Here is a 25,949-nt window from a genome sequence, read left to right on the forward strand (position 1 = left end):
TCCTGGCCAGCCTCTGCCCACCCGTGTTTGGTGAACGGCAGTGTGTTGAACCTGCATTGCTGGTCCAGTGTCTACGCAGACTGTTCAGTTTTGGTTTTTATTTTAATATGTTTTATTGTTTTTTTTTTCTCCATGTGACTCCATTTTGACATACTGTCCGCGCCGGTGCATCCCTCGTGTGCTCCTGCTGATGGGATCGGCCCCGTTCTTACATGTTTTACTATATTGTGTGGCTTGTTGTTTCCATTGTGTTCTTATTCTATGCCGCTTCCTGGGTGTCCGACTGCACATCTTGTCCCCCCACCCGCCCGTCATGGCCTCCCTTAAGATCTTAACATGGAACGTTCGGGGCCTCGGGGAGAGAGCGAAACGAACAGCTATCCTTTCGCATCTCAAATCCCTCCGAGCCGACATTTCCATCCTGGTTGCGACTCATCTCACAGGCCAAAAACAAATGTGCCTTAAGAAGCCCTGGGAGGGCTGGCTATACCAGGCCCTGCACACCTCTAACTCCCGCGGAGTCGCGGTTCTTGTGGCCAAGACGGTGCAGTTCTGCCTACACTCCCTGCAGTCGGACCCCCAGGGCAGATCACTGTTTATACATGCAACTGTGGGGGGCCTTGAGGTTCTCCTCCTCGCCTACTATATCCCTCCCAGTTTGATATTTTGCGGTGCCGGCCACCTGGGCGGGAGACTTTAACATGGGGATTACGCCTAACAGACTGAGCCCTACTGCCCCCAGGTTCCTCGCAGAATTTACCCTCACAGACACATGGCGCCACGTGCATCCGACACAGTAGTGCTTCTCATGTTTCACCCCCTCACGCTCAGCAATGTCCCGCATTGACCTTATCCTCCTTACCCCCCCTCTCCTTCCCCACCTCCTTGAGGTGGGGGTGTGAAGGATGCTTCAGTTTAAATTCTCCCTGCTTGGTTAATGCTGTGTTAGAAGCTGATTTCAGGTGTGACTCACTCTACTAACAGGCTGGTGAAATGTTAATTGATCTAGTGTGTTGTGTGAAGAAGCCCTGTGGTTACTGTTTACTGTGATTAGAAGGGGCTCAGGTTAATTATTCTGATTGCTTCATTGTGGTCAGGCTGTCTAAATAATGTATTCTGTTACACCTAGTAATTAACTCCACTGATGTCATTATCTAAAGAAAATGTGTTTTCAGAATCGGCTCCGAAATGTCTGCCCATGATCTGTATGGAAGCCCCAGTGTGAGGGGGGCGGAGATTTGTCATTGTAACAGTTTTGGAAATTACATATAAGCTGTGTGTTATACTATTAAAGTCTGTCTGGTTCCAGCATTCAGCCTTGGCTCATGTGTGGATGATTCTGTGATGTTCTGTTATGGGAAGAAGGGACTGTTTGACGGGGATATCATACCAATACCCCTTTACACCCGGATTCCAAGCAGACACTGGAAGAACTACTGGAAGTTCGTGGAAGGATCGCTAGCAACAAAACCAAGCGGGTCATCATAGCAGAATTAATGGAGCTAGATCAGGAGGACGGGATTGCAGCAACGCCAGCAGTACAAGAGATAGAGACACCAGTGATTCAGGAAGAGGAATCACCAGCCAACAAGCTAATGAGAGAGAAGCTAGCATGGTTCGGTCCGAACCCAACGGCGGATGTGGTGCTGAAAGTGATGGACCTGTTAGTAAACGCAGAGCTACAGTTAAAACTGGCAGCAGTCCAACAAGCAGCCGCACATTCTCCAAACAGTGAGTACAGCACAGCAGACGCAAGGAAGATTCCGTTTAGCGTTTTTAAAGCTTTTGATGAAAAGGACTGTGAAATTGATAACTACCTGGCAGATTTTGAGAGACAATGTAACCTGCACCGAATAGCTAGAGGAGAGTGGGTTGCAATATTGTCAGGCAAACTGTCAGGCAAAGCTTCTGATGCTTTCCGGACCGTGCCAGATCAGGATATCCATAGCTACGCCCGGGTTAAAGAAGTGCTCCTGGCTCGTTATGCAGTAACCCCAGAGTCCCACCGACAGAAGTTCAGGGACTCACGCAAAACCACGGAAGACTCTTACGCGGAATGGGCATGCCAGTTATCCCTGTCGGCCTCTAACTGGGTTAACAGCAGCCAGGCCACCACCGCAGAGGACATTTTACAACTAATGCTCCTGGAGCAATTTTACAATCACATCCAGACGGACGTCAAAGACTGGGTGAGAGATCGCAGGCCCATGACTCTACCAGAGGCCGCGAAATTGGCGGATAAATATGCGGATACTCGCAAGACAAACCAGGTCACACCACGGGTACAACCTCCACGACCAACGACGCCCTCACACCCACCAGCCGCTAGATACCAACCTCCTAACAGACCGATGACTTCTAGCCCTCGCTATCCACGCCAGGAGGACAACGAACAACGCTGCTTCCGGTGCAAACAGCTGGGTCACTTCAAGCAGAATTGCCCCCTGAATGACAACACCAGGTCAAATTGGTCTCAACCTGGGTACCGCCCACCAGCAGCAGCCCATTGTGTAGACTCGGCTTGGGATCCCCAGGAGCTGGGTCCGGAAGAACCATTGGGCACCCCTTACGAAGCCCTCATGGTACAATCTGTTATTACGGACAACAGGGAACACCATTGTCAGCTGGTCATGGGCGACAGCCATGAGCCGGAGGGGCCCTGGAGGGAGCTGGGCAGAAAGAGGCACCGCCGGCCACCCTCCAAGAAGAAGAGGTCCTGGAAGCCGTATAACAAGCTGACCTGGGAGGAGAAGAAGCGACTGGAGGAGAGGGAGTCGCAGCAGGCGTCCCAGATGCGGGCCGAGATGTTCGCCAAGGGCCCACCGGTGGCCGCTTACACCACCACCCAGTTCCTGATGATGAAGGACCACGTGGAGAGCCTGCAGGACATGAGCAAGCAGGAGCTGATCCGTGAGTACATGGAGCTGGAGGAGTGCATAAGCCGCATGGAGGAGGAGAACAACCACCTGAGGTCACAGCAGGCTGACCCCCCCAGGCTCCATGAACTGGAGATGGAGCTGGAGAAGCTCAAAGAGGAGAACCGGCGGCTGCGGAGGGAGCAGAGGGTGGCTGACCCTATGGGGCACTGATTCCCCCCCCCCCCGAACTCTGAGCACCAGTGCTACAGCATTTCAACAAATATAACTTTTTCTTTTTTATGAATCTCCTGTGATTGTCACTTCAGAGCCATAACCTGCCCCTCCCATAGCGGGACACCTAGACGGCGGCGCACAGACCCATTCGCTGTCTTCACACTGACTTCTGGTGACTCTGCAGATCGCACAAAGACTTGGGGACTGACCGGCGTGTGATCTGACGACCCGGTGGCATACCTGAGTCTGAAGCAGTTGCCACGGGAGGTCAGTCACGCCAAACGGAGTTAACCTCGGACTAAAAGCTCTGAACCCGTCAACCCTACTGGACCAGGGAAGGTCCAACCGGGTTGCCGGAGCAGGGAGAAAAAGGGGGGCCATTGTGAAGGATGCTTCAGTTTAAATTCTCCCTGCTTGGTTAATGCTGTGTTAGAAGGTGATTTCAGGTGTGACTCACTCTACTAACAGGCTGTTGAAATGTTAATTGATCTAGTGTGTTGTGTGAAGAAGCCCTGTGGTTACTGTTTACTGTGATTAGAAGGGGCTCAGGTTAATTATTCTGATTGCTTCATTGTGGTCAGGCTGTCTAGATAATGTATTCTGTTACACCTAGTAATTAACTCCACTGATGTCATTATCTAAAGAAAATGTGTTTTCAGAATCGGCTCCGAAATGTCTGCCCATGATCTGTATGGAAGCCCCAGTGTGAGGGGGCAGAGATTTGTCATTGTAACAGTTTTGGAAATTACATATAAGCTGTGTGTTATACTATTAAAGTCTGTCTGGTTCCAGCATTCAGCCTTGGCTCATGTGTGGATGATTCTGTGATGTTCTGTTATGGGAAGAAGGGACTGTTTGACGGGGATATCATACCAATACCGTCACAGGGTTTGGGACTAGGGTGCTCTCCGACCACTCCCCGTACTGGATCAGGCTGCGGCTACCGACCCCCTCCGCTGCCTGGATCTGGAAGCTGAACCCGTTTTGGCTTACCATCCTACCCGATTTGGACTTGGTCCGGCTCGAGTGGGATAATTTTTTCTGTACAAACGTCGGCTCCGCTTCGTTCGGTTCTGTTTGGGACACCTTTAAATCACACGCCCGCCTGATATTGTCCACACAGATTAACAGACACAAGGCTACCTCCAAGGCACTGCTCCGCCAGGCAGAGGAGAGCCTTGACGCCCTTGAACAGGACTTTCAGAGGGACCCCTCAGCAGCCAATGCCGCTCCGCGTTCGTGTGCAGACCAGACTCACGGATCAGCTACACTTTGAAAAAGCTAAACAAGGCATCTTCTTTAGCAAGCAGCGCATCTTTGAGTTTGGCGAACGTGCAGGCAAACTCCTTGCCTACTTGGCCCAACTGGATTACAAACCCCCGGTGGTGGTCTCTCTCCTGTTGGCCTCCGGAGTCAGGGTGACAGATCCTGACCAGTTGGCCATGGAGTTTAGGTCCTTTTACTCCGAACTGTACTCCTCCACCGCCCGGCACACCCAGGACGAGTTATCTGCCTTTTTGCGTGACATTGACTTCCCTACGCATACGCCCCCCCCAGGTGGCCCTTTGGAGTTGCCCATTACTGAGGAATGCGTCGCTGAGGCCCTAGCATTGCACCCCACGTCTAAAACGCCCGGTTCCGACGGACTCCCCCTCGAGTTCTACAAACACTTCGGCGAAACCCTTGTCCCACGGCTCTGCCAACTGTACCAGCACATATTTGACACTAGCTCCCTCCCAGCGTCCATGGGCGAAGCCCTAATTGTACTCATCCTCAAGTCAGGTAAGGACCCCCTGCTCCCTGATTCATATAGGCCCATCTCCCTCCTCCAGCTCGACGTCAAAATCCTTGCCAAAATCCTAGCCCTACGCCTCAACAAGGTTATCCTCAACCTCATACACCCTGACCAGTCCGGGTTTATGCCAGGCAAAAATACAGCCTTTAACCTTAGACGGTTGCACATGAACCTCCAGGCACAGCATACGGACGTCGACTCCAGGGTGGTAGTCAGCTTAGACGCCGCCAAAGCGTTCGACTCCGTCGAATGGAGCGCTACTTGTGGGAGTGCCTTCACAGATACGCAAAACCCTGTGTCAGGGCACAGACCTTTTGCGGTCACTTTCCCCAGTTGGTTCTGGATGGAGTTGAACCTGGGATCTCGCCGTTTCAGGTCCAGCTCTTTGTCTTTGAGCCACTGCTCAGTGCTATCCTGTGTGCTATCCATTTGAGCCTGGTGCTGAACCTGTACTTTCTGTGGACCAATCAGTGGCCAGTGCGGCCTATTTAAGCCAGCCCCTTCCCCTCTGCTAATTGCTGGTTCGTCATCAGCTTCTGACCCGTATCCTGTTTCCTGGAAACCTTACCTTGTGGATTGCTTCCCGACTCAGCTCTCTCCTGGAACTTTTGAACTTGGCTTGTCTCACCTACTTTGCTTGAACTCTCCTGACCTGACCTATTGGCTTGTGACCCGGACTTGTACTTTCTCCTGCCCTTGGACTTTGGCTTGTGACTTGGACCTGCTACCTTCTCTGCCCCCTGAACCTCGGCTTGTGTTTTGGAAAGTCCTTAGTCTTCATCTGGACCTGATCCGTACCTGCATCCCTGACGTATCTTCGGTTATCTCCTGTCTCTGGCTGCAGTCCCGCTGAAGCTACTACATCTGCTGCTACTACCTGCAAGCACCGCTTCTTCGCTGGCACCGGTACCGCCTTGTGCTTCTGCCTCCTGTCTCAACCTCAGGGGACAGGCGCACTTGGTCGTAAAGGTGAGCCACCCTCTGCATATCGGTCTCGGTAAGTACTTGATTCCTGATAGTCTGTTTCCCCCGCCCTTCCCCAACAACTCTTTTTTACATGTCCTTATGTGTGTCAAATGGATTTATTTGTACTTGTAGTGCATGTTGCACTTATTACCCATCTGTTCATTTATTCTCTATGCTCAATAAAAGTAGTTTTGATTTTAAAAAAAAGTTATAAATTGTTAACGATGTCTGATTTGAATACACAATCATATTAACCCATCACCGTGTATTGGTCATTATTGATTGTCCGGCTAGCCGAAGGTTCACACACAGATCAAACCCGAGGGTGAAGGATCACTATCCTTAGTATCACTTTCTATCAAATACAGATTATACAGGAGACTCTCTCGAGAGTTTGAAAGTGCATGATGTCATAAGCCTAGGCTTTTTACCAGACAAGAAAGAGGAAGTGGACTGTATGAGATATTTACTGGCAGAAAAAAAATATGTTTACTAACCAAAGTTAAAACAACAAGGGCAGAAGATTTAATAGATGGAAAGTTGAAAAAAAATTACTGAAGGTCCGCTTTAATTTCTGCATGCCGTTCCTTTAGAGCGAAGGTGCCAGTGACATCACCGGCCCATTCACAAGTAAATATCTCCTAAATAGTGCACATTTAGGAGATATTTACTGTACTTATAGGGAAGCCTTAATATAGGCTTACCAATAGGTAAATTTCAACCATGGGAGTTTTAATGGGTAACTAAACCGACATTCATAGCATTTTCATTGTAATGGCACAAGATGAAATATGAGGATTTTTGCCTTTCATGTAAAGTGGTTCTAAAGGCAGAATTTTTTGTTACCTTAATGCATTCTATGCATACAGCTCCCCCACCTCCAGTGATTCCAGTGATGTGCGTGAGAGCAGTGGCTCTTTCTCTCCTCATTGGACAGAGGCAGCAGCGGAAGCTATTGGCTCCTACTGCTGTCAATTACAGCCAGTGTGCATAGCAGAGAGCGGGGTGGAGCCATGTTATGTGTGTCAATGGACAAACACAGCTGGCTCGAGAGCGAGTATGCATGAGTGTCCCCAGAGCAAGCACCTGAGAAGAGGAAGATCGGGGCTGCCATGTGCAAAACCATTGCATAGAGCAGGTAAGTATAACATGTTTGTTATTTAAAAATAAATCTCTTTAAATCTGAGCTGATCTTCTCTCTTCCCTTCCTCTGCATTTCCTCTTTTCCTCCTTGTTACTCTCCAATTTATGGGAAAAGTAAACTGGATGAGGCAGGTTCTGTTAAGTCTTCTGCTTACTTATGCTTTTGCAAATTGACCTCCTTTTTACTTCAGCACACGCATAACGTTTATTCAGCTAACATGCAGATAGTTAACATACAGTATAGTCCAGTCTTTAACAGTATATAATGTTTTTTCCAACTCATTTGAAATTACCTTTGGCATATGGGGACTCTGTAGTATTGCTATTACTATTATGTTTGTAATCTGTACTGTATTATACATGTTCATTCTCAGGCTGTTTTTGTTGCTATGGATCCTGTCCTTTGTTTCAGTTTAAATAAAAGATTTGAAAAAAAAAAAAATCTGAGTTGATCTTTCTATTAAGGCTACAGTAACCAACTCACCTGCAGGAACTGCATATCGCTTCAAATCTACCTGTGAGAAAGACGGACATAAAATAAAAATTATAGAAAAGTAAAAATAATTAAAAAAAATAAACACAAACAATATTATATATTTACCTGTGGACTTATTGCCTTCACAGTGTATTCAAAAATTTCTTTTGAGACTTTGGCATCTGTATAAAAAAAAACAAAAAAAACCCACTATGTTTATAATTTAAACCTAATATACAACGGTGTTCTCACATTCTGGCTGACGCAATGTCATCATCTTCCTGTGCGAGTTGTTGGAGCCCCTACGATTTTAGATGTAGGAATCTGAGGTTATCTGGCCAATCAGGAGTCATATCCCTCGTGCTCCATTCAACTGGTGAGCTGTGGTAGTACCATTGTGGTTAACCCCAGTAAGATGTCATAAGTCTGTGCAATATTCAGATTTTGAAAGTCCAATAAAACTGGGCATACACATTAAGTTGTTGTATAGTTTTCAATTACTAAAAGTGGGAAATGCCTGTACTTAAATACCCTACATGTGAATTTTACACAAAAGCTTTCTGCTTTGAAGTACAGCACAAAATAAATTACATTTGTTTTTCTTGTACACAAGTAATATGTTGTGAAGAAATAATACATTTTATATTATTGACAGAGATGTTAAAATTCTAGTAGGCCTCAAAACAGATGAACTATGATTTTGCAATAATTCTCTTGGAACCAGTTAAAGCAAGAGTGGTGGACTAAAGGTCTATGTGATTTCACATGTTTTCCAAATGTTCAGTGGATTAGCCATCTTTAACTTTAACAAAATATTATTTTAGGGGAAAAGGGTAAAGGGAAAATGCAAGTTGTGTCACTTATTGGGTAGGTGTCATTAATTGAGTACACCTATAGGGGGTCATCCGTCAAATGGGCGGTGCTGGTACTGTAACCGTATTGAGCATATAAATAAATTAAAGAAATAGAGAAGTGGGGGGGTGGGGGATAGTCTAAGTGAAGACTGCAGTATCTAGATAAGAGGGTTACTTTTAGTAGCAGAAATTGACCAAAGAACTTGATTTAGAAATGTATCAAAATGAAATTTATTTAGCACAGATTGGTGCAATTTGACAAATAATCAGATAAAAAATCTAATTAGTATTTGAGAGTTCCTGTACACATAAAACAAGACTTACAAGACTCACTGGACTACAAATAACGGCGCCCGTCTACGCGCGCTGAAGGTTCACACATCAGTGACATGCATCATAAGTTAGTTGCAATTTTTGGATGCCCCGATCATGAATCGTCGGGACTATAACCGGGATGGTTATATGTGGGGAACGTTAGATCTCACCACATGTATAATACTAAAGTATCTAATTGATGCTTTACCTGATGGGTGAACCTGTGACTAGGGGGATGGGGGGAGGTGGGGAGTGTGGAGTATGTTGTATGTTGTCAGTGCTCTGAATAATTTTTGTACGTTTTGTTCCAAAAAGGAAGTATGTATGTGCATTAAATGTATATACAAATTCGGTGGAAGTCCATAGATAATGTGGATCCGAAATTTAGTAGGTTTGATACTAGGTAGTTATTAGAAATTCTGACTGTATTAGTACCATGCTAGAATAGCGATACTTTGTTGGTATAGTTAATTCGAATAGCATCAATATTGATTAATCAATCAAGGAATTTCCATAGATGTTGCTAGAAGTTATCGTTGGAATCAATTTGAAAATGAATTTCAGGTAATTCTATAATGTTTATAGTATAATTTTATGACAACAATGGATCATGCTCTCGGCACCATGAGGGACTGCTGACCATAGACTGTATTAGGATTACAGTATGGTAGTATTGCTTGCTATGCATTCTTTCATTTGTTACCTTGACTTAAATACAGTTGCATCTTTGATCATCCGATCGAATATAGGTAAAATTACCGACCTGTATTTGTTGTGTGTTCGTCTTATTGGTAACGGCGTCTATGACTGTGTAGTAGCAAGTTTATCAGCTGTGTTCAGTTGGTCCGTGTAATCACTAAGGACCTTGATGGGCTGGTTGCCGTGATTCGCACAGCTGTTTTTTCCTCCCTTCTTCCGCGGTCCCCTCCCTTTGGTCGAGGGAGACTGCTCGAGGAGCGCTGGGTAGCGTGTAAGTCTTGGTGCTGACTTTCAAGCAGTCATATTGGCACTAGGCGCCTCGTCTGCTCGACAACCCGTAGGTTGTATTTCGATGGAGCAGTCCCTCCGATCTCCCTTCGGTCAGCTGAGCGCCGGTGTAGACGTAGCGGGCGTCGGGTTGTGACGTCGACGCGTTTCGCCGTGCTTAGTGGCGTAGCTTCTTCCTGGACGTACTGCACAGATAGTCGGTGGGTGTTATATATTGTTGTCTTGATTGGTGTCAATCGAAAATAACGATCGTTCTAGGAGTTCTGTCAGAAATTAACTCAATGTAATACACCAGTGTAGAGGAACTTGTAATTTAAATGAAGTAAGCCCTGATTTGATTTTGTACTACCGTGAAAGTTTACGCCTTGGTTAAAGCAGCAAGACAAAACTTTAAAAATATATTTTATATGTTGGAAAATTTGTAATGTAGCAGAAAAACGAGAACAAAACAAAAATTAGAGGTAAAAAATAGAAGTAAAGAATGGATAATAACATTGTTTGTTGTGAGACTTAAATAGGTGTCTCTATGTTATCAAAGGTAATTTTCGTATGAGTATGTATTAATATCAAGGAATACAGTAGGGGATTTACATAAAGGACAGTCAACATAGACAAAGGTGGTGCATTTGTATAGACATTATTTTAGAAGGAGGTAAGGAGTGAAAGAACTATTATTATGTTGTTTGTGGAGGAAGAGAAATTAGTATATCAGCTGAATTAATAGATGACCAATTAGTTTATTCGCTTGTATTGATTTAGTCATATAATTTTAATTTTAAGTATTAGGATGTCATATAGTAGATGAGCTAAGGATTCAAGAAAATCTGTAAATTTAGCTCTGTATTTAAGCCGGCCGGCGTGAGCGATTGTAAGCGATAAATCCAGAGTTTTTCTTTTTGTAACAATATTTTGTCAAAGTCGCCACGTCGACTCGACAGTTTTAGATGATAAATTCCTTTTACTGTTAGTCCACGCGAGTCTCGGTTGTGGAATTGAGCAAAGTGTTTTGCTAGGGGCTTTTCTGGGGTTTTTACTTTCTCGTTTATCTCCCTCAAGTGCTCGCCGATTCGTACCTTTAGGGGGCGTTTCGTTTTCCCGATGTAGATTTTTTTACACGGGCATGTGATCATGTAGATCACACGTTCCGTAAGGCAATTGATTAGATCCTGGATCTCAAAGGATTTCCGTCCCGTAGAGTCCGTGAATCTGGACGTGCGGTCGACGTATGGGCAGATGTGGCACTTGGTGCAGGGAAACATGCCGTGGGAGCGGGGATAGTTGGTAAGCCATGTGGGATCAGGCGCCCGTATATATTCTGATCTAATCAGTCTGTCACCGATGTTTGGTGCTCTACGTGCCACTAGTTTTGGTTTGTCAGTCACTATTTGTGCTAGTGGTGGGGCATTGGTTAGTATGCCCCAATGTTTTTCAAGTACTGTTTTGACTTCCTCCCACTGTGTTCCAAAGGGAGTAATAATTCGTAGGGGTTCTGTAAAGTTTTGGGATATTTTATCAGATGTTTCACTCTTAGTTATAAGTAATTCTTTACGTTCCCTTTTTGCTGCTTTTTTACGGGCATTTTTTATTTGTCTGTGTGAATATCCACGTTCTCTAAAGCGATTGTAGAGATCCTGGCTTTCGCGACGATAGTCGCTTAATTTAGAGCAATTGCGCTTAATGCGCAAAAATTGCCCTATTGGGATGCCGTTTTTAAGCGACGCAGGGTGGTGGCTTGTGGCGTGGAGCAGCGTGTTCGCCGCAGTGTCCTTGCGGTAGGTGCTGGTGTTAATTTGTCCTTCCTCCAATCTGATTTTCAAGTCGAGGAATGACAATTCATGTGTGTGCGAAGTGTAAGTCAAACGTATATTACGTTGATTGTCGTTCAGTTCGCACATGAACTGCTGAAGCTGCTCAGTGTTACCCTGCCATAGCATGAGTACGTCGTCGATGTACCGCCACCATGTAAGTACATGGCGGCGGTACATCAGCGACGTATAAACGTCCTCCGCCTCCCAGAGTCCCAAGTGCAAGCAGGCGTAGGCAGGTGCCCACGCTGCGCCCATGGATGTACCTCTTATTTGGCAGTAGTATGTGTTCATGAATTGAAAGTTGTTATTATTCAGAGCGAATTCCAGCATCTCAATGATGAACTCATTTTGAGGGCCTGCCATTGGGAAGTTATCGTCCAGGAAGGTCTGTACCGCCATGGTTCCTACTTCGTGCGGTATCGATGTATATAGTGATTCCACATCGATACTGACAAGGAGAGTGTTTGGTGGTATTAGTTCAGCACTGAGATCCTGGAGCTTTGCTAGTACATGCTGTGTATCTTGGACGAATGATGGTAACTTATTGACCATCTCTTTGAGAAGTCCATCTAGGTATTTGCCTGTGCACTCCAGGGGTCCCTGACAGGCGGAGACGATAGGTCTACCTGGTGGTTCTTTAAGATCCTTGTGGATCTTTGGTATAATATAAAATGTTGGTATATTATAATTTAGTACACATAGATAGTTGTATTCCTTATTAGTGAGCAGACCTTCGTTTCTAGCTAGTAACAATTTATAGTTTAAATTGGAGACGACTAGAGGCAGTGGATTACTGTCCAGTTTTTTGTAAGTTGAAGTGTCGCTCAATAGTCGTTTTGCCTCGCGTTCGTATTGTTTTTGGGTTAGAATTACCACGTTGCCGCCTTTGTCACTATTTTTTATGACTATATTTTTATTGGACTCTAATTCGTGTAGAGCCCGTCTTTCATTGGCGGTAAGGTTATCACTAGATTTTTTGCTCCAGTCTATTTTCACCAGGTCGCTCTGTACCATGTCCAGGAACATCTGGAGCCATCGGTTTTTTGATAATGTTGGCATTCGTAGGGATCGAATCGTCAAGTTAGGCCGTCTAATCAATTGGGATGGTTCATCATCTGATGACTGGTTCTCATCTAGTAATGAGTTTAGCATATCAAGTGCATGTTGGTCATCGGGAGGTATTAATTCTGGTTTTTCAGGTGAAATATTCTCTTTCGAGAACAACTTTAACAAGCCTGTGTTGGAACAGAGACTTCGAAAACAATGGTCCCACCTCACACAAAACCAGCTGACAAGGATAGAAATTTGTGCGTCCAAAACCAAGTTACAAAGCTTTCAATTAAAGAAGAAAAGTGGATAAATAAATCCATTGTGAATTAGATTTTTAGTCAACACCAATGTTGATTCAAGCTGTCTTAAATACTATGGATGAGCTGTAAGGTGTATATGACACCCAAAAAACTCAATAATCCCAAAATGTATGAACAGACCATGATGATATTGACCAAGGAGTGTCGATGAGGAGAATTTGGTTGTACAGCTTTTCCTCAAACAATGGCATCATTAACGCCTGGTTAATTCTACAACCAAAGGACACCAGTCACAGAAACCAGAGTAAAATGACAAATACATGTATCTATACAGATATGGACATATACCGTATATACTTGAGTATAACCCGAGGTACCTAATTTTACAACAAAAAAATGGGAAAACGTATTGACTCGAGTATAAGCCTAGGGTGTCCATCTGCATGCCTCACTTTGCCTTACTATGTCCATGCCTCACTGTGCCCATGCCTTACTGTGCCCATGACTAGACTGACGTTTAACATGGGAGTTTATGGAAGGGGTGCCCAGTTTTGAAAAATCGGTGCTCCCAGCTGTAAGTCTTCCAGACAAAAAACATTGCATACTTGTAGAGGAGAAATGGGGCTGCATGTGTGCCAGGTACCGGGTCCTCAAATTCACGGGACAAATTACCGTTTAACATGGAAGTCTATGGAAGGGGTCGTAGGTCCTCGGGACAAAAAACTTTGCACACTTGTAGAGGAAGAGTGGGCTACATGGGGTCCAGGGGACCTACGGTCGGCCGATACCGGGTCCTCAAAGTCCGGGAGATCAGGCGCAAAAACGTGACTCGAGTATAAGCCGAGGGGGGCATTTTCAGTGCAAAAAAATGTGCTGAAAAACTCGGCTTATACTCGAGTATATACGGCAATATGTTATGTTACAATGCATGTTGTAAGAATCAATGTGTACCATCATCCATATCCTTGATAAATCATTCAAATTATCTATGATATTGTAGATCACAGAGATGATTATCATTTTAGTATTTTTGGACTTTGATACTAGGTGAAATATAAAAATAGTGATAAGTAGAAATGTTTTGAAAAGCTAATTAGCATTATGAAAGACACCCAATCGTGATTATAACCATATAAGAATTTAACCTATGTTTAGATCAGTGTTTCTCAATTCCAGTCCTCAGGCCCCCCCAACAGGGCAGGTTTTCAGGATTTCCATTATTTTGCACAGGTGATTTGATCAGTTTCACTGCCTTAGTAATCACCACAGCCTTTTCATCTGAGGGAAATCCTGAAAACCTGACCTGTTGGGGGGGCCTGAGGACTGGAATTGAGAAACACTGGTTTAGATTAACGCATCGGATAAGAATGTGTTAATCTAAACATAAGTTAAATCAGAATTATTTATTTATCCATATAGATAATCACTGTGTGCGATAGAGAGAGAGATATATATACCGTATTTATTGGGGTATAGCGCGCTCCTGCGTATAGCGCGCACCCCTAAAGTTGCCCCGAAATTCCTGTGAAAAAAAGATTTTTGTACTTACAGTTTGGTGTCTTGCACGGCGTCCATCGGCGGCCTCGTCGGGTCTGGCGTCCGTCTTCGGGTGTCCTCTCAGTCGGGTCCGACGTCCTTCTGCGGCGTCCTCCCCGCTCGTTTCCCACGCCGAGTTTGAATACTGCGCCGGCATATACCGAGCGCAGTACACTCGTGTATAGTCGGGCAGTCTCGGCTACACTCGCGCTCACGTCCTGTACGTCCAGGACGTCAGCGCGAGAGGAGCCGAGACTGCCCGACTATACACGAGTGTACTGCGGTCGGTATATGCCGGCGCAGTATTCAAACTCGGCGCAGGAAAGCGGGTATTGGCGTATATCGCGCACCCACGATTTTGCCCTGATTTTCAGGGCAAAAAAGTGTGCGGTATACGCCGATATATATATATATATATATATATAAATAAATAAAACCTGTGTCATTCCTAGACAAACCGGTTTTAAAAGATATACACTTATATATAAATATAGAACCATCTTATGTGATGTCAATGAATCAAAATGATACAAAGCATATTTTATTTGATGCCGGTTACTAGCATACACAAATCTTACACACACACACACTATATATATATATATATATATATATATATATATATATATATATATATATATATATATATATATATATATATATATATATATATTCCTAAGAACAAATATAACAAAAACGTATTCACAGTATGAAAAATAGAATATATTAATTAAATACATAAGCTCAAAACACATGTAAGATACCTAGTGGTTGAAGGTGATATTACCTCAAACTCACTGAGCTCCCTGGTGAGTAAATGATTAGGTTTTTCTTACCAATGAAAAAGAAGCCATACCTTTTGGACAGAGCTTATTATAATTTTTATGATCTCATTGTCTGAGATAGTATTTAGGACATGAAAAATGTGATGAAAAGGAGGGGTGGGGGGCGGTTGGACACACACAATAGAAGACACAATCCCAGGACTGGGAGGGGGAGATGCAGTCACACACACTTCCACACACTCAAGATGGCAGACACATGCAACATTCATCAATACATATCTTTACATTCATGAAGATTCCTGAACACCTGACACTTGGAACTTGGAGGTCGCAAGAAGTAATTCCTCTTTAAAAGTATACATCTTGAAAGCCACAGCAGTCATCTTAAAAATTCTGGTAACTAGCAATTCAGACCAGTAGCCATTTTTGGATTGGGTAATTATGTCATGTTGATTTTATCTTGTATTCATTTGTGTTCTCTAAAATATTGATGTATTGAATATTCTACAATTGATAATTATTCTCCCGAATCAATAACCGCCTTGTAGATTTTTCTCCAAAGATTCAATTTTTCATTTTGCAGCATTTCCATCCTTAGTGGCAAAACAAACATCTAATTTATTTCACATTGTTAACCACTTACTTACCTGCAGCATAGTAACAGTTGGACGTGTGAAATACAGATGTTCTGTTTAATTGTTATTGCACAAGGTTATTGATTCTACCGAGAAGTTTATCAAGGTGATATTACATCAAAAGGTACAACACGCCCATTTGGTGGGTGTTTCTATTGATTTTCAAGATGTTCATGTAACGTAAATCAGTATTTTAATTACATGTAAACATTTGTCTGTATGATTACACGTCTCCGTGAATAAAATTCATATGTATAGACTATGGTCATATTCATTGATTGTGTATCTTAAAAATATCCTCATTAAAAATGACTTAATAAAGAATACTGTGCGGGAAAACTGTCCTTAAAAAGCACAACAATTTGAAGCGAGGTGCGAGCCTGGTATATGCTTCTACACCAACCCTATTGTTTTAAGTGTTGGGCATAGTTAACCTTTTCACTGCTAGAGAAAACATTATGGTCTTTGCACTAATCTATATACTAGCCTGTAATCTGCTGCACAACAGATTTCTAATTTAACATGTCAGGAGCTTGGGTTTCCTGTGTCAGGGGGTAAGAGTTGTCAAGTATGGTGGTATATTTATGAGAATAGCAACTGTTCCTCTTGTCCCTTGCTCTTTGCCCTATCCATGAGTTGCTAAAAAAAAAAAAAAGGAAGAGGAAGAAGAAGAAGCCACTATCAGTGTTACCTTCATCAATGGATTTCGTAAAGTTAATCAAAAGTGCACACAGTCCCCTCAGACATCCAGCTACCACTGATAGCTTTGGCTCTCTAGTAGATGAAGTCATCTATGAAAAAGACAGAAAATCAGGGAACATGTTATCTTTAGACCTAGTGACAAGTGATCGGAATGGTCTTTTCTAAAGTAACAAAACATGGTATTTTGCAACATGGTACCTGCTCTGTGCAATGATTTTGCACAGAGCAGACTTAAAAAGGTCAAGTACAGCCAATGCTTATTTGGCTGTACTTCTGTGGATCAAAAGGAGTGCAGTTAGTTCTGCACTCCTGTGACCCCCTTCCGTCACAGAGGTGGAGAAAGATTGCGACCATACAATCGGATCTACCCAGATGCATGGACCAGTGTTCTATCGATTTGTGCCCTCTGTCGAAAAGTGACCGCCCATGCGCAGAACGGAAGAGCGCTCCAGCTGAACATCCTACGATGTGCACATGCGCTATGGGACATCACTCCAGCTGATCAGCAACTCAGCTGGAGTGCCATTCCATTCTGTGGATGTGCGGGCACTTTGACGGCGGGCCCTATACTGCTGCCTGTAGCACACTTCCCCCGAAGGCGGCATCCTCATGTCCTTTCACATCTATCTGATAACATTTGGAAAATGTGTGGACTGAAGACCAAGTTGCAGCTTTACAGATCTGAGCCAACGAAGCCTGGTGGTGCACTGCCCATGAAGCACTTATCGCCCTGGTAGAGTGCGCCCTAACAGAAAAAGGAGGAGTTAGGTTCTTTAAACCAAAGGCTTGAATAATTGTTTGGTCGAATCCACCTGGAGATAGTGGATTTTGATGCCGCTTGTCCCTTCTTGGGACCAGCTGGCAAAATAAACAAAACATCTGTTTTGCGTATCTGAGCGGTTGCCTGCAGATACACCTTTACTGCTCTCACTAGATCTAGAAAGTGCAATAATCTTTCTTCCGCTGTCTGCGGATCCGGAAAAAAATGAAGGCAGAACAATGTCAGGGCCGGATTAACATAGGGGCTATTGGAGCTGAAGCTCCAGGCCCCTTCCTCAAGATAGGCCCATTTGCCCCAAAAAAAAAAAATCTACTTTGAGGATTGTAGCTCGGCGACCAGGGGTCACAGAGACCCCACATGGGGGGTATGTAGCCAATGACCCACCCCACCACTGGTCAAAAAATGGGGCTGCTATTATTTATGGTTCCGGAGATACGGGACTGCTTGCACAGCCTGTCAGAAGCCACACACAGAGCAGCCAGTTTAAATATAAGCTGACACACTGCAGCAGACTGAGAGGATGAGATCACAGGACCAATAATAATTATTTGCATATTACTTATGGTAATTAACCCCTTGTCACCCAGTCTAATTCTGACACTTCTCTCCTACACGTAAAAATCATCATTTGTTTTTTGCTAGAAAATTACTCAGAACCCTCAAACATTATATATATTGTTTTAGCAGACACCCTATGGAATAAAATGGTGGTCTTTGCAACTTTTTATGTTACACGGTATTTGAGCATTCTTAAAAAAAAAAAAAAAAAAAAACACCAAAGCTAGCACGATTTTTTTTTTGTATACTAAGTGATGCTTTACATTTTTTTACAGGTTAAATGTTTAGAGTTACAGAGGAGGTCTAGTGCTAGAATTATTGCTCTTGCTCCAACGATCGTGGCATATGTAACCTGTGTGTATCTGGCTCTGATACTAGCCAGTGCCTTCCCAGGAAAAGACAAGATGCGCCAATCTAAGTGCAGTGAGCCGTAATTTAATAATTAAATAAATAAAGAACAGTAAAATGGCTACTCACAAAAGGAGAATTAATACAGGCAATGAATGAGGTGCAAGCCTGGAGTCACTATGGGGTCGTCATCTATGGGGATCCATGTCCAGGGCAGCTGCACGCTGAGATTATTACACACACAGGGATCAGGAAGCCAGTAGAGATGATGGGATGCGGCGTGCGTACCACTGTGGGGCGCAGCGTGCCGTCGTCGCACCGGAAGTGACGTGGAAGTCCAGGCCAGCCAATCGGATAACGCGTTTCACAGTGTCAGCTGTTTCATCAGATCCATGATCCGATTGGCTGGCCTGGACTTCCACGTCACTTCCGGTGCGACAAAGGCAAGCTGCGCCCCACAGTGGTACGCACGCCGCATCCTATCGTCTCTACTGGCTTACTGATCCCTGTGTGTGTAATATTCTCAGCATGCAGCTGCCCTGGACATGGATCCCCATAGATGACGACCCCATAGTGACTCCAGGCTTGCACCTCATTTATTGCCTGTATTAATTCTCCTTTTGTGAGTAGTCATTTTACTGGTTTTTATTTATTTAATTATTAAATTACGGCTCACTGCACTTAGAATGGCGCATCTTGTCTTTTTCTTTTGATTCCTTCAGAAGTCTGCTTCTGCTTCAGGTGCTGCCGCCAAGTGTTTCCTATAGCCACCATTATATACTTCAATCAGGACTCCTTTTGGACACTAGCCCTCATCTTTTTCTAGATGGACTTTATTTGATAATAACTTTATACACCACCTTCTTGTTGTATGCTTTATTGGATCGTGTGCCATATACCATTTTCTCTACAGTGCCTTCCCAGGGACTGACAAGTATCTCTCCCCAGCCTGTCCCCACACACCCTCTCACCTGCTAACTGTGGATGGGGGAATCACTCTTGCAGTGTTATTGTGTTCTGCCAGTGAATACGATTAGTGTTGCCAACTATAGCTGGCAGCACTGATTGTTTTGGGAAAAACCTGACATGCTGGTTGTACTCAAGTCAGATAATAGATTGACTAGTGTAAAACCAGCTAGCCCATACATAGATCGACTATGGCTGGTCTCTGCTTATTTGCCGTAATTTCAATCCATGTATGGCCTGCTTAACCACTACGCAGTCCCTAAACATCCTTCCACAAACCTTTACATTTTCCTTCCCAGATTCTTTCATCCTCCTCACCTGTACATACTCTCCACACTTCTCTCCTGTACATACTGCTCACTGTCATACCCTCCACACTGCTCTCCTGTACATACTGCTCACTGTCATACCCTCCACACTCCTCTCCTATAGATAGTGCCCACCATCATACCCTCCACACTCCTCTCCTGAACATATTGCTCACTGCCATACCATCCACACTTCTCTCTTATACATAGTGCCCACTGTCATACCCTCTACACTTCTCTTCTATACATAGTGCCCACTGTCATACCCTCCACACGTCTCTCCTGTACATATTGCCCATTGCCATATCCTCCCCACTCTTCTTCTGTACATACGGCTCACTGTCTTAACTATCTTACCCTCCACACTCATGTCATGTACATACTGCTTATTATCATACCCTCCACACTCCTATCCTGTACATACTGCTCACTCTCATACCCTCCACATTCCTCTCCTGTACATACTGACTATTGTCATACCCTCCACACTCCTCTCCTGTACATACTGCTCACTGTCATACCCTCCACACTCTTCTCCTGTACATACTGCTCACTGTCTTACCCTCCACACTCATTTAATGTACATACTGCCCAGTATCATACCATCTACACTCCTCTCCTGTACATACTGCTCACTGTCATACCCTCCACACTCCTCTCCTGTACATACTGCCCACATTCATAAACTCCTCTATTGTACATAGTGCCGGCTGTCTTACCCTACACAGTCCACTCCTGTGCATACTGCCCACTATCATACCCTCCACACTCCTCTCCTGTACATACTGCCCCCATCATACCCTCCACACTCCTCTCCTGTACTTACTGCCCACTATCATACCATCCACACCATACCGCCCATTGTGATACACTCCACACCCCTCTCCTGTACATACTGCTCACTGTCATACCCTCCACACTCCTCTGTAAATACTGTAACCCAACCTTACCCTTCACACTCCTCTCCTGTACATACTACCAACTATCTTTCTCTCAACATTCCTCTCCTGTACATACCGCCCCATCATACCCTCCACACTCCTCTCCTCACTGCCCACTGTCATACTCTCCTCTTTTTATTCTTTATAGAAATTGATACTGTACAAACTTTTCCCTGAAGGAGGATGTATATCATTTGAAACGCGTTGATAATTGTCCTGCACGCTCATAGCCTAGTCCTTGGGCATGCTGTGACTTACTGTATTCTCTTGAAAAGTTTTTTATTCACGTCTGATATTTTTGATATAATGATGTATTGTAATAAATATAAACTTTTTAGGACTTTAGTTGTCACATATATTTTGTTGCCTTAAAAATCCCATCAACCACATGCCACTATACATGAGCCACCTTTTTCTATACTCTCCTGTACACACTGCCCACTTTCATACCCTCCACACTCCTCTCCGGTACATACCACTCTCTGTCATACCCTCCATACTCCTCTGCTGTGCATACTGCCCACTGTCATACCCTTCAAAACGTTTCTCATGTACATAGTGCCTTCTGCCATACCCTCCACACTCTTCTCCTGTACATAGTGCTCACTGTTAGACCCTCCACATTCCTCTCCCTCACCTGCACATAGTCCGAAATGAAATGAGAGAGTGGGTAACCGCTCAAAGAGAACCAGGTAATCTGATTCCTGTGGTCCGAGCCAAGGGTGCAGGCAGTGCAATCAAAATGCAGGTTAGGATGAAGAAAAAAAGCTGGGACAGCCGCACTCCAAAAAAACTCCTCCTTTAATTAAAAATCACAAAATACATGCCACAGCAAAAAACAGCACAACATTCATAGCTATGAAGAAGCACTAAGGCATAGTGCGAAACGTCAGCTTTTCTTTTGTTGTGCTGTTTTTTGCTGTGGCATGTATTTTGTGATTTTTAATTAAAGGAGGAGTTTTTTTGGAGTGCGGCTGTCCCAGCTTTTTTCCTTCATCCTAACCCTCACCTGCACATACTTCCCATTTTTTTTACCATCTATACTCCTCCCCTTTGCCTCTTACCCATAAAAACAGTTCTTTAAAAATAGGATTTTTATAACAGCTTACCTGTAAAATTATTTTCTTGGAGTACATCACGGGACACAGAGTCTAGTACTTACTAAGTAAGTGGTTATATGTTCCACCTTCAGGTGCTGGACACTGGTGTAATCAATCAATCAATTAGAACAGGAAGTTCCCTCCCTATATAACCCCTCCCATACTGGGAGCACCTCAGGTTTTTGTTGCAAAGCAATAAGTGTCCCAATATCCCCAAACAAGAGGGGTGGGAACTCTGTGTCCCTTGATGTACTCCAAGAAAAGGATTTTACAGGTAAGCTGTTATAAAAAATCCTATTTTCTTTATCGTACATCACGGGACACAGAGTCTAGTACTTACTAAGTGGGATGTCCCAAAGCAATGCTTGCTGAGGGGAGGGAGACACCAACAACGCAGACCGCCATCAGACATGAGGACCTATAATGCTTCCTGCAGCATACTGCGCCAAAGGCTGCATCCTCCTGCCGTCTTATGTTCACCTGATTGTGCTTACGTTCACTAATCCCTAACGACCAAGTTGCGGCTTGGTAATGCACCATGCATGAAGTGCTTACTATCCTGGTAGGGTGCACCCCAAAAGAAACAGGGGGAAGCCCTCTCCTTAAACCACAAGCCTGAATAATAACCTGATGAATCAACAATTGATTTAGACGCTGCCTGCCCTTTCCTGGGGCCTCCTGGTAGCGCAACAACATCAGTTTTCCGTATCCGAGCAGCCGCTTCAGATAGAGTAAGAGAGGTCAAGACCTAACGAGAGAGCGTGTAGCCATTTTAATAGCTGATCCGAACACTGCCTGCCCACATCTAGGGTCTTCTGGCAGCAAAACAAAATGTTAGGTTTCTATATCTGAGGTTTCTATATCTGAAGGCTTCAGATAGATCTTTAACTGCTCTCATCTCTATTGAGAGAAAAGCAATAATCTCTCCTTCCGCAGAGCAAGGTTTTGAAAAAAAAATGAACACTAGACCCTTCTAGTAAATAAGGTTGGGTGAGGATTTACAGTCACCCTTCTTGTAAACTTAATGAAGTATGGCTCTATACAAAGAAAGTTGCCAATACTCTCTTGCAGAGGCAACCGCGACCAAGAACACCAATTTCCTCTTTAGAAGGATGAAGGGAATTATGGTGCATCAGCCCAAGGTGCTGACTCTGTAAGGCTAGCTCCATCTCCTTTCCAATGTAGGTAGGCAAGAATTTTACCTATGACATACTACCAAGATACTGCCACCCCTTGGTTTCACACCAGGAATATGGGCCTTCCAGATCCTAGGAAATCTGGTCCTGGAGGCCAGCTCTCCTGTATGAATCAAGGTAATTGCCGCTGATTCTGAAAGCCCCGATCCTCACGGATGCGGGCTATAACAGCCAGACCATTAATACCCATGTATGCAAAACAGGATGTAACCCTGCGAAGCAGGCCTGGACAAGCTGTGAGGGGCCCTGGGTCCTCTACTATCACCTCTGCTGTCCCTGCACAGTCAGGTCATATGGGCTATGCTGGAGCAATTAGGCCAGCTTCCGTTCTCTTCTGATGTTGCATGGGAGCCATGAAAGTCGCGGCCCTGGGGGGAGAGAACACATAAACCAGCGACAACTGGTCCCCCAGGATCACTAACACATCGGTCCCGCATGCGGGTGGATCCTTTGTCCTTGACACAAAGATGTTCAATATCTTGTTGAACCTGGACGTCAACACCCTTTATGTACAGGGTACCGTTGCTGTGACATTTGGTCAGAAAAAAGTCGGGGTGTAGATGTCAACCTCCAGGACACACTTGTAGACCGCTCCAGCGAATCGCCTGCCAATCTTGCATTCCATGATATGACGATTGTCAATAGGCAAGGCACAAGCTTCTTCCTGGTAAACAAAGTAAACCACTAGAGGGGCATTGTCAGATTGTATTCTGACGGAACACCCTGTAACCTAAACGTTCAGGCCCTTAAAGCGGGAGTTCACCGATAAATGATGTTTTTTGCTCTTTTAACCTTAGATGGATGCTCATTTAGTCTAGGGGAATCGGCTAGTTTTAAAATCCGAGCATTACTTACCGTTGTAGAGGGCGATCTTCTCCGACACTTCCGGGTATGGGTCTTCGGGACTGGGCGTTCCTTCTTGATTGACAGTCTTCCGACAGGCTTCCGACGGTCGCATCCATCGCGTCACGAGTAGCCGAAAGAAGCCGAACTTCGGTGCGGCTCTATACTGCGCCAGCGCACCGACGTTCGGCTACTTTCGGAAAATCGTGACGCGATGGATGCGACCGTCGGAAGCCTTACGGAAGCCTGTCAATCAAGAAGGAACGCCCAGTCCCGAAGACCCATACCCGGAAGTGGCGGAGAAGATCGCCCTCTATAACGGTAAGTAATGCTCGGATTTTAAAACAACTAGCCGATTCCCCTAGACTAAATGAGCATCCATCTAAGGGTAAAAACAGGATTTTACCGGTGAACCTCCGCTTTAAGCCAGATGTTCCATCTGTAGCACTAGAAAGCTGACGGATAAGGCTCACTTGGAGCTTGACCACCTTCCCTGTGCCGTTTTTTCTTCCAGGCCAGGACTCTAACCCTAGAGGCCAGCCCTCGCAACCGCCACCTCCCAGTCTGAGGCAGACCCCCAGGCAAGCCAGGAGTCCTCTGAGGAGGGGAGTGGCCACAGCTCTCCTCAGGAGGAGGTTGAGGAGGAGGAGGTGATGTCTGGGAATGAGGTCAGGCTCCATTTGGAGGAGTCTAGCCCTGGTGCTGGCACCAGTCAGGCCTCCATCAGGGCTAGCCCCCCCCACTCCTCCGCCAACAGGGCTTCCCCCCCCCAAGGGTCTCCCCTTCGTCTAGGCCCCAAGCCTCATCAGGAGCCAGGAAGGCGACCCGGAAGACAAGGGGGTGGCAGAGGTTCTGCCCGAAAATCTCAGGAGGGACCAGGCCGGTCAGACCCGCCATCTGGGTGAGGTTACCCAGACTTTGGTCGGCATGGAGGACAGCATGGAGTCTGTGCAGGACATGGGTTGCAACTCCCTGGCTGTCATCACATGCCTAAACGACCTGCAAACCACCACAGCAGGCGTGGGTCAGGAGGTGCGCGCCCTGACCGAGGCTGTCCAGGCCAACACGGCAACCCTCAATGTGGGCCTCACCCGCATCGCCCTGGAGTTGGAGGGCAGGCCGCCAGGTGGGCAGAGACCAGGGGATGCTCCTCCTTCCCCTGATTCCCCCCCATGAGTCTCCCCTGAGGAGCCAGGGCTGTGGCCGCCCCAGGCGTGGGGCACGTCAGTGCCGTTAGTTTTTTTTTTGTTTTACTCAGGTGATGAGTGTTTTCTGTTTCTTTGTTATTTTACTGTGTTTTTTTTTTGTAGCCCAGGCAGGCTACAGTGTGAATGATGTATGATTGTGGGGGTGACATTCCTGCTGGAAAAGGGGTGTCACCCTCGGTTGTGGTGGAGAAGGGATCCCCAGGACCAGGGAGAAGTGATCCCCAGGTCCGTGTGAATGGTGTATGAATGTACAGTGACATAATTGGAGCCTTGGCGTGGCGTTGCTGCTCCCAAGTCCTGCATGGTGGACTTGTGCTAATCCAATTTGATGAGGATGTGGGGTGTGTGTGCTAGGGACCACAGTGGTGTGCATGCGTGCATTGTGCTTGTGCCATGATTAATGTGTGTGTTTAACGTGCAAAGATGCGTTCCACGAGGCATCTCCTGAGGGTATCCTCGGTTATGGGGGGGGGGGGTTGTCTGGTTGGTGGGTCAGGTCATCACGTATGTCAATCTCCAGGCCCTTTCTCATGGCGAAGTTGTGCAGCATGCAACATGCACCGATGATCTGGCACACAAAGTTTGGGGAATACAACAGGGTACCCCCAGACTTATCCAGGCATTGGAAAAGGGACTTCGGGAGGCCAAAGGTTAGTTCAACCACTTCACGGGTACGTATGTGTGATGTTAGTCATGCATGTGCCCCTCGTGATGTCTGCATCATGGGGGCGGACAGTCATGCCTGACACCCATGTCACTCACCAACCAGCCAGCTGTCCCCATACATGTTCTGTTCAAATTCCATTGGGATGGGGCTCTGACGGTATATGTAGCTGTAATGGCTGGACCCTGGGTGTTTGGCACGGACGTACCATATGAGGCATTGGGCATCGACTATCACCTGTACGTTGATGGAATGCCAGTGCTTCCGATTGCGGTATATATGTGCTCTGTGTCACAGGGGGGCCGTAGTGCCACATGTGTGCAATCAATGGCCCCCACGGTGCGTGGGAATCTGGCAATTCTGTAGAAATCTGCCATTGCCTTCAGCCGCAGGTCCTCCTGGGTGGGTCTGATGATTTGGTTGGCCAGGCATCTTTGGTTGGCCAGGCATCTGAGGATTGCGGGGACAACCTGGTGCACACATCTGCTAATGGAGGATAGTGCCATCCCAGCCACCACTCCACTTGTACGCTGAAAAGAGCCACTGGCAAGGAAATGGAGTGTTGCCAGTACCTTGACCAGTGGCTCCACTGCATGTGAGCGGTGTGTCTGGCTGGTGATGTCATCTTTCAGG

General features: G+C 45.4%; 1 protein-coding gene across 1 annotated transcript in view; it reads right to left on the reverse strand.

Annotated features, from left to right (window-relative positions):
* The window catches only part of PRKDC (protein kinase, DNA-activated, catalytic subunit), a 677,570-nt gene that overhangs the window by 583,907 nt on the left and 67,714 nt on the right, over positions 1–25,949 (reverse strand). The window contains exons 7-9 of the mRNA XM_040354170.1: positions 16,393–16,492; positions 7,598–7,653; positions 7,481–7,511 (exon numbers count right to left, since the gene is read on the reverse strand). Coding sequence (XP_040210104.1) covers positions 7,481–7,511; positions 7,598–7,653; positions 16,393–16,492 — 187 coding nt within the window. The remainder of the gene's footprint in view (positions 1–7,480; positions 7,512–7,597; positions 7,654–16,392; positions 16,493–25,949) is intronic.

The sequence above is a fragment of the Rana temporaria genome, chromosome 5 (assembly GCF_905171775.1).
Source record: "Rana temporaria chromosome 5, aRanTem1.1, whole genome shotgun sequence".
NCBI classification, from domain to species: Eukaryota; Metazoa; Chordata; class Amphibia; order Anura; family Ranidae; genus Rana; species Rana temporaria.